Below are 10371 nucleotides of genomic sequence, written 5' to 3'. Positions count from 1 at the left end.
CGATATTCTTTAGAAACGTTTTAGCAGTATGTACTTATAATTCAATCACAAACTAGAGAATTATAATATTTACGACAATGAGAAGAAGAAAATATAATTTATCAATACGTATTTTTGTTTACGTAGGTCTTTACATTGGAGCTAATAAATAATCATTGTTGGACCATTATGAAAATAAGTAAGGTTACTTCTTATGCACGATATACTCAGAGGCATTATAATTTTCTCCAAATATGTGCATCAACATTTGAAAGGTCAGTGTTACGCATATCTTTTAAATATTAAATAATATTTTCATGAAAATATTATTGTACTTTTCAAATTCGTAATTTTTTCAAAAATATATACTTTCATCTAGTCTTTTTAATGCGCATATAATATATATATATACACACACACATACCACACACTCCCAAATTTGTCTTTCCGTATAATAAAAAGTACTTGAATATTCAAATATTTATGTTAGAGACAGATGAATTATTTATTCTAGTTTGCCAAGATTTAATCAATTGTTTTGTAATAATAATATAATTATATTTGCAATAATATTAGAAAACTACGTTTTATATTACAAGTTTTAAATAAAATAATGTAAAATAATTAGGTGGCAACAAATCTCATAACAAAAGACAATAGTAATATTTAGTTACATAATTGTTTTCTTCAGTAACGTTTTTTAGGCATTGAAGTAGATTCTGAATAATTTGTATCAAATATTCTAATTCGATATAGTATATCACTTCGTTCTTTTTTTACTTGTACTTATAATTGTACCTTTGAATCAATAAATTTTTTCTAATCACTTCTAACCACTGTTCTAATTCATCCCACAAGACTCATAGGATGACCAGGTAGATGAATGTAAAACTTTAGAACAGTTAAAATATAAACATGTCTGCTGTACTAGAAAGTTGAAAATTTAAGGTTTTTTTCAAATCTATCAATATAAAGAGTCCGAGCAAAGTCCTAGGTGTTGTAATATTTGCTGTATAATTAAAATCTATGTGATGAAGTTGGGACAATGTGTTTGTAAAAATCTATTTCATTCAAAAGCAGAATGATAAATATGACTGCAAGAAAAGGAAACTAACTTTTTTAATTTTCGAACATTTAACTCGGCGCCGAAAATACCCAAAATTAAAAACCACAGTTTCAGAATATTTCTTTCAACTTTCTTATTTTTATATTAAAGTACAGTGTTTTAAGAAGCAAACAAAATTTACGAAATATCTCAAAATCTTTATTAAAGTTCTTTAAAAAATTGTAACAAAAATTCAAACAGTCTTCTTAATTTTTACTTGGTTATAAAATCGAAAAAAAAAAACAGAAATTAGTCTTCTTTCTTTAGTAACAATATCAAATTGAGGTCGATATCAAAAGTAGATGCTATGAACTTATCAACGAACGCAAAGAAAATAATTCATAGCTACTTTTTCAAAATAATACTCAGAATTTTCTTAAAGTACATACATAGGTACTTAGAATCATCAGTTTACATAGTGTTAGTGAAAGGTTTTGGTCTTTTATTACACTAGGTCGGTTATTCCCCCGCCGAAAGGTACCTAGAACGCCACGACGTTTACATTGCGCGAGAAAAAATATATTTTCGCAACTTGTGCCTCTGTGGTAAATTTTACACAGTAGCGCCCTCCCGCCGAGTTAAAAGGACTTATTAAATAAAATAGCATTTCAACCAAATACTAAAATTGTAATTTTAAAATGTTAACAATTAGAAAAACTATATACAAAAACGTTCACCTTTGAATGATACCTGAATTATTGTATTACATAATAATTGTATATATTGTAAAAGATTGTTCATGTCTATCAACACTAGAATAAACAGTGCGCCACTCTATAACAGAAGTAAACCAGTATTTTCATTACTTTTTCATTATACGAAGCAACAAATTTTAGCGATAGTGTGGTGTCCCAAATCAGGGACTTCTACTGAAACTGATGATACCGGTATGACGTCATACCGATATAAGCAAATACCGCTATATTTACCGGTAATTTTTTCGGATTTCATTACAGTTTTCAAAATATTATTAAGCAAAACCGATTGTACATGATATTGATATTGCTGTAATACTGAAGCTAATCATAAAATAACATGTATAATGTGTTCGCAAGTAAAGAAGAAAGTGATGGGAAACGTTGCATTTTTTTTTCTGCCGCCACGCTATAATGAAGCTACGAATCTATTGGTATTTTTATGAAAATATATTACGTTATGTCGGTGTTTTTACAGCTCGAATTAATAAGGGCTATGAAGATAGTACTTTAATCTACCATGACACGTAAAGAAACACCGGAAAAATACCGGTATTTATTTCGGTTTCGGTACTTCAACGATTTCGGTATTCACCTATTTCGGTTCTATAACGGTTTCGGTAATCATCTGTTTTGGTACGATATCGGTTTCGGTATAGCTTTGTTGACGTAATACCGGTATGAAAATCATACCGGTCTAAAGTCCCTGGTCCAAATATTAAAGTGACCACAGCTTTTAATGTATACATATAATATACTTTATTTCAGGAGATATTCACTTCTTTTAAAGAAATGTTATTCTACAAACTCGGAGATTAATAAAGAGCATGAAATAGAAGTAAAAAACATTCGTAACTTCAGTATTATAGCACATGTTGATCATGGCAAAAGTACTCTTGCTGACCGACTTTTAGAATTAACTGGTGCGATAAAAGCAAACTCTGGGAAACAAATACTAGATAATCTGCAAGTTGAAAAGGACCGTGGAATCACAGTTAAAGCCCAAACTGCTTCCCTGAATTATACATATAAGGGGACTAAATATCTTTTGAATTTAATAGATACACCTGGTCATGTAGACTTTGCGGCTGAGGTCCATCGTTCCTTAGCACCGTGCCAAGGAGTACTGTTAGTAATAGACGCAAATGATGGCGTACAAGCCCAAACTGTGGCTAACTTTTATTTAGCTACTAAACGAAATATGGTGATAGTACCAATAATTAATAAAATAGATTTGAAAAATGCCAATCCTGCTAGGGTAATCCATCAATTAAAAACATTATTCGACATAGAGGAAGCAGACGTTTTAAAAGTATCTGCCAAATTAGGTACTGGAGTAGATAAGATCCCGGATACTATCATTGAAAGAATCCCACCGCCTGATGCATTTAGGGATAGACCTTTCAGAGCCTTGATATTTGATAGTTGGTATGATAAATATAGAGGGGCTATTTCGTTGATATATGTTAAAGAAGGATCTTTATCAGTAGGACAATCTATCACCTCAATCTATACTAAAAAATCTTATGAAATTAAAACGATGGCATTACTAAAGCCTAACGAAGAATCTGTAAATAAGTTGTAAGTGCTATTCCTTATTTTATAGAATTCTATAAAAAGTGTTGACAAAGTCATCCTATCATAAGATACAGCAGGGTTTCCCAAACTATTTTCCGCTGAACCTGAATATGTGTTCCGCGACAATTTGGAAAGGTTTTATACACTGCAACACATTTAAAGATCTACTAACAAGGGGAGGACACCATGTGGTAGACACCGATTTCGATGAGCCTTGGCATGATGGATCTATGTCGAAAATAAGTAAATAGTTGTCCGAGCGTTTCAGCCAATAGGCCTTAATAATAGAGACATTTACATGTAAATTATTAAAAATTTCATTGGCCGTGGGATTTTAATGGGTAAAAATCCCATACTACCCTGGCACCCTCGGGGGATTCCCCTCTGAAGGAGTCAGGGTGCCTTTTGAAAATTTCCCCGAGTTAAAAAAAAATTTATAAAGTTTTCTTTTTAACTTGGGGAAATCATTGTGCCAAGGCTCATCAAAATCGGTATCTACCACATGGTGTCCCCCCTTGTAAGTAAACGCTAAGTGTTCCGTTAAAATTTCTGGGTTTGCGAAGTGTTCCATTGCAGAAAAAGTTTGGGAAACCCTGAGGTATAATATAATGTGTACATAACAATGTCTACCCGTGGCAATTTATATTCAGAATTGCAGGTGAAATAGGATGTATTTCGTGTAATATGAGATCTTCCAAAGAAGCGTTCATTGGTGATACAGTGCACCTAAAAAATCATATTGTTGAACCCCTAATAGGATTTAAGTCACCAAAGCCAATGGTATTCTCGGGACTGTATCCACTTGATCAGTCGCAATTTGATACTATGCGTACTGCCATTGAAAAATTGACATTAAACGATAGTGGTGTTTCTGTTACATTGGATTCTAAGTACGTACAGCAATATCTTTTAACATCTCGTAGATTAAATAATAACATCAACACAGCAACGTAGATTCTATTAAGTAATGAATATATTCACTTTATATGCGTGTAATTTATCTAATCGAGCATTTACTTCTACTACAGCGTAGCTCTCGGACAAGGGTGGAGAATCGGGTTTTTAGGCTTATTGCATATGGAAGTTTTTATGCAGCGTCTTGAACAAGAATACGGTGCACAACCTATTGTCACAGTGCCTAATGTTACGTACAAAGCAAAAATTATTGGCAGCAAAAATATCAAGAAACACGGTACCGATATGATTACATTCAATAATCCTGCGCATTTTCCTCTTCCTCAAATCGTATCAGAATTCTACGAGCCTATGGTATTAGGAACTGTTATAACACCAGGTACATTTAACAATTACTTCTTCAGGGGTCATGCTCAGTCAGGAGGCCGAAAAAAGGGTGGTCTTTGGAAATTTTTTACTCAAAAGCTATAACACATTTCTCAAAAAATCTTTTTTCCTATTAAGGATAGCATCTAGTACCGTGCATCGTAATTTTTTTATTTAAAAATATTTATCAATAACTAAGTTATTGTCCACCACTCGAAGGTTCTCTAAAAAAAAGGCTTCTGCGGTGACCACTGCTGCTCGAAAGTCGATCATCTAAAATAAAAAATTCAAAAGAATTTACTTATTATATTATATTATCTAGTATTTGAACGAAGGATTTTTTAAACCGATGCTTAGTTTTATTTTAATTGACAAAAATCAAGCACGATTTATGATAAAAATTGAAACTTTTACTTTAAACATCAGCCATTTTTTCCCAAATCAATATTTCGAACAATCCTTCGTTCAAATACTAGATGAAATAATATAATAAGTAAATTCTTTTGAATTTTTTTATTTTAGATGATCGACCTTCGAGCAGCAGTGGTCACCGCAGAAGCCTTTTATTTTAGAGAACCTTCGAGTGATGGACAATAACTTAGTTATTGATAAATATTTTTTAATAAAAAAATTACGATGCACGGTACTAGATGCAAACCTTAAAAGGAAAACAATTTTTTTGAGAAATGTGTTATAGCTTATGAGTAATAAATTTCGAAATACTACCCTTTTTTCGGCCTCCTGACTGAGCATGACCCCCCTTAACACGTTGGTCGCCACTTCTTCGTTCAATTACGTGGCTCTGGCTACATTTAAACTGCATCGTATCGCGCTGTTTGCACTCCGAGTTCGGATTTGGGCCCCGTTAGGAACTCCACCGATTCACGCTTGGCGATCAACGTGTTAAATGACATAACTACAGGTAGTGGACAAGCTAAACTAATTGATCCTTAATTGTATAATTAGCTGAATATATAGGCACGGTAATGGCTTTGTGTCTTGAAAAGCGGGGAGTGGAACAATCAACGAAAGATATTGGTAACAACAGGGTAATGTTACAATTTTTATTACCACTAAACGAAATTATCATCGACTTTCATGATTTGTTGAAAAGCACAACCTCGGGTTATGCCAGTTTCGATTACGAAGAAAACGATTATGAGCCTTCGAATATAGTGAAGGTAATTTAGAATTAGGCTTATTTACTTTGACATATTAATTATATATGGAACATTTCATATGATTCATACTTCTTATACGTTACAAATTGCACGTTGCAGTTAAATATTAATTTAAACGGCAACGCAGTAGAAGAACTGAGTACTATTGTGCATCTCAGTAAAGCTGTGGCAGTAAGCAAACGATTATGCGAGAAATTATTAGACGTTATTCCACGCCAGATGTTCGATATAGTGATTCAAGCTGTAGTTAATGGAAAGATTGTAGCACGGGAAACTTTAAAAGCATATAGAAAAGATGTGACTGCAAAACTGGTAAGAATCCTTTCACTGTATCGTATTTGCATATTTCTGTTACAATTTTTCTTACTTTTAGTACGGTGGCGATGTCACTAGGAGAATGAAGCTATTACGAAAACAATCAGAAGGGAAAAAAAAGATGAAATTGGTTGGAAAGATTTCATTACCGCGAGATACTTTCATAAAAGTTCTTAAGAGATAGCGCTACAATTAAGTACAAAGGCATGCAACATTTGTTACTTCGTCTTAAGTTTCACATGATTATAAATATTTTCATTTAAATTCAGTAATGTATCAACTAAAACATTTTGATTGCATGTAAGTTTTCAATGTATCGGTCGTTTTCGGTCATTTATTTAATTTGTATCATTTACTTCAAAATATAAAATATTTTATATGATCTATTAGAATGTTTTAATACTTTACCAATCGTGTCTTCACTTTATAGTTTATTCTGTTGTTACTTATGTGAACAATTAGATTATTAAAAAAATATATCATTGATTTATGGAACTTGCGGTAGAATCGGATAATTGATTTGCATTATTCGAAGGCACTGTATTCACAGAATTCACATTTTCTTGTTTGAAAACTGAATTAGTCTTAAGATTGATGTTAATTACAGATGTAGACGCTGGGTCTTGCATATCCAGCTGGCTTTGAGCAATATCCTGTAAAGCAGCTTGAATCCTTTGCAGTAGAGCTTCTCCTTGTTTTACAACTTCTTCTAATTGTTCACCGGCTTCTTGGTTCTCCTGCTCGAGACGACTGAGACTCGCAATTTGTAGCTCTTGCGATGATTCTTCACTTGGCAAACTTTCTATCAAGGTATCGATATCTTTTGCACACCTTGCTATTAAAGTTGCGAACAATGCTGCATAATCTAAAATTAGGAATTATGTATGTAGAAATATCAACAGGTTTCGAAGCATTAGGAACACTTACAAGGGGAGGACACCATGAGGTAGACACCGATTTTGATGAGCCTTGGTACGATGGATCTGTGTCGAAAATAAGTAAATAGGTGTCCGAGCGTTTGTGCCAATGGGCCTTAATAATACAGATATTTACATGGATTAAAAATTATTAAAAATTTCATAGTGGCCGTGGGATTTTAATGGCTAAAAATCCCATACTACCATGGCGCCCCCGGGGGATTCCCCTCTAAAGGAGTCAGGGTGCCTTTTGAAAATTTTCCCGAGTTAAAAAAAAAATTATAAAAAAAATTTATAAAGTTTTTTTTTTAACGTGGAGACATCTTCAAAAGGCACCCCAACGCCTCCAGAAGGGAATCTCCCGCAAGCGCCAGGGTAGTGTGGGACTTTTACCCATTAAAGCCCCACGGCCACTATGAAATTTTTAATAATTTTTAATCTATGTAAATATCTGTATTATTAAGGCCCATTGGCAGAAAGGCTCGGACACCTATTTACTTATTTTCGACATAGATTCATCGTGTCAAGGCTCATTAAAATCGGTGTTCACTGTGCCCCGATGGAAAGAAGTCGGTCGAGAAACTCTAGGGTCCAAATATCAGGTCCGAATAGTATATCCCTATTGGCCGACGCGACAACGTCGACGAATACAAAGTAAGCAAACGGGACACGGGCGGCGGGAGCCAATGCTAGCGAAGAACCCCTCTTGCCCCTAAGACATTTCAACCGTCTTCTTTCCATCGGGCCACAGTACCTCATGGTGTCCTCCCCTTGTTAGAAAAATCAGTAGTTAAGGGGTTAAAAATAAACAGTATGAAAAACGGTCATTTGTGGTTTGACCTGTGTCAAGTTTATGTTCATTTAAAAGTACAGGTATCAAAGTACATACTTTGTAAGAATATTTTATCAAAAAAATTAAGAAAAATGTTAGAAATATAACTATTACTGCCAGACATAGTTTTTTGGGTAAAATTTTGGATATTATTCCGAAAAGGACCGGTGGCCGATCGAGATGAGGTTTGGGGAGAGGGGTGGGGAGGGAGTGAGGACCCTAAATCTAAAATTGTAGCTTCGGGTATTTATTAGATTCCGAAATATTAATAAAAAATTATTGTTAATTTTTTGGGGATTTTTTTTGGGCGTTGGTGCAGGCACCCCTTCCCGGGAACCCTCCCGTCCTGCCATTTTTTATTTTTGAAATTTGTAACCACAGTCTCATTTTTAGCATCGCTAAACTCACATCGGTTCGCTACCATGCTTTACGTGCCCGCGAGCGGGCGCGCGCCCCCCACCTGTTTTAGCCCCAACCAATACTAATACCCGGGACAAGTTGGAATCTGTATCTTTTATCAAGTTGAAAATTGTATCTTTTGAACGCATTAATTGCTGAAGCTGAAATTTTATATTTGGGGTCTTTCCACACTTCTCGTAATACCCACCAAGTTTCATCTCGATCGGCCACCGGTCCCTTTCGGAAGTATAGCCAAAATTTTGTGGTATGCGTGCTGCTGTTTAAACAGTTTAAGTGAAACAAGAAAATCAAATGAAGTTTTAATAAAAAATAACCGGATTTTCAGGGGTCAATTACACCCCCTTAGAGTGAATTTGGGTACTAAACAAAAATTCCATTGTAATCAGGAGGAAATTCCCCACATATTCACAAAGTTTCAGAATTTTTTGAATTTCCGGGTTCGGGATGTTCCCTTGTTAGTTCGTTTGATTCACCAACCATATTGTAATGGTATTCACAAAAATGGAAAAGTTGATAGGTTTATATTAATGTTTTCTGATCTGATGTAAGAGCTTTATACATATACATATACTGTAATAAAATCATTTTCTGATATGAAATACTTTTAATAGTTTTATATACAGAATGATGATAAAAATGGATTTATGGTACAAAAATAAATATAAACGATTACAGATGCACAGTGGATCTTTTGAAAAAATATAAGCATTGGAGAATAGACTTCGTTAAATTGTACAGTATCTTCTACCATTTTTCTAGAATCACTCTATGTATGGTACAAAGGACAAAATAGAAATCGAAATCTTATTTGAACTATTGACTATCAACTTACAAGGCAAAGAGATATGATATGTTCAGGACTTGGTTCGTTTAAACTTGCATAGCTCTGATAGTATGTAGATTTTGAAAAGTGCAAAGAGTTATAAATAGAGAAATTTTTACAGCGTCCAGGTCAGGGTTGCCAGATCTTCGGCATTCAGCCGGAGTCTCAGGTTTTGAACCGTTGTCTCCGGCCTCAGGCAGGCACAATAAAAATCTCCGGGAGAATAGAGAATATTAGCAAATTCGGCAGGCACGCACTGGCACTGTACTGGTGTAGCATGCCATACAAAAATTAAAAACTACTAAAATCTGTAACAAATTCTAACAAATATTCATAATACTTTTATTATTATTATTACTCCTTTATAAAAAGTCATTGGACGAATTCCACTTACGCCCAAATCGCCCGAGATTTTCATTAGGGTAGATTTCCTTATACGCGACTGGACGCATCGTCAAGAATTTCAAAGTCGATTTTCTCGAAAATGAAGCGCAATATCAAAAAATTTTATACCTTTTTCTCGACTTCTTTACTTCTTATAAGTCGAAAAGAAAGAGTAACTTTTTTTCATATCACGCTTCATTTTTGAGAAAATCGACTTTGAAATTCTTGACGTTGCCTTCAGGGAAATCTAGCTTAATGAAAAGCAGGGGCGATTTGGGCATAAGTGGAATTTGCTCATTATAATGATTTTAGATGCTTGTTTTTTATTGGTCCTTTCTCCCCCACCCCCCCGCGACTGCAATCCTCAACGAAATTGAAATCTCCGGCAAAAGATCAGGCCTGATGTGGCAACCCTGGTCCATGTACATATTCAACCCTTAATAAAGGAAAATAATAAATTTATACATGAAAGGCATGTTCACACATTAAATGATCTAGATATGAAACAAAAAAATACCTTCTTGCGGTTGATGTGGCTGTGGTGTTCCAACACGATCAAAACCAGGAAATTTACTGGGTGTAGAATATTGTTGTAGAATACCTACACTGTTACAAAAGTGCTCGGCTTGCTACAATAATATAGGTAAGTAAGTAATCATACTCGTCAATGCAAACATTTTAATACGATCTTGATACAAGAATGAAAAATTATATTACTTGATTTATAGTATCCTGTAATTGTGTTAGACGATCCGCCATATTCTTAAAATATAACCTCTAAAATTGTGAACGGTTAATTTTTCCGATGTAAACAGTAATATTATTTTTTATATAACATTACTATCCCTAAATGCTATTACA

General features: G+C 34.1%; 2 protein-coding genes across 2 annotated transcripts; one reads left to right on the top strand and one right to left on the bottom strand.

Annotated features, from left to right (window-relative positions):
• The first annotated feature begins 25 nt into the window (after nt 1-25).
• Waw (Translation factor waclaw) lies at nt 26-6520 on the top strand. The gene is made up of 7 exons (XM_076814071.1): nt 26-254; nt 2548-3360; nt 4008-4247; nt 4386-4651; nt 5605-5819; nt 5919-6131; nt 6193-6520. The coding sequence occupies exons 1-7, from the start codon at nt 169-171 to the stop codon at nt 6316-6318; spliced, it is 1959 nt and encodes a 652-aa protein (XP_076670186.1). The 5' UTR covers nt 26-168; the 3' UTR covers nt 6319-6520.
• Nucleotides 6440-10371, bottom strand: Med21 (mediator complex subunit 21). The gene is made up of 3 exons (XM_076814169.1): nt 10228-10371; nt 10028-10139; nt 6440-6999 (listed from the first exon to the last, which is right to left on the bottom strand). Exons 1-3 carry the CDS (start codon nt 10267-10269, stop codon nt 6614-6616), a joined length of 540 nt encoding a protein of 179 aa, XP_076670284.1. The 5' UTR covers nt 10270-10371; the 3' UTR covers nt 6440-6613.

The sequence above is a fragment of the Andrena cerasifolii genome, chromosome 6, assembly GCF_050908995.1.
Source record: "Andrena cerasifolii isolate SP2316 chromosome 6, iyAndCera1_principal, whole genome shotgun sequence".
In the NCBI taxonomy this organism is placed as follows: Eukaryota; Metazoa; Arthropoda; class Insecta; order Hymenoptera; family Andrenidae; genus Andrena; species Andrena cerasifolii.
The sequence above is the reverse complement of the archived record's forward strand: the minus strand, read 5'-3'. Positions and strand labels throughout refer to the sequence as shown.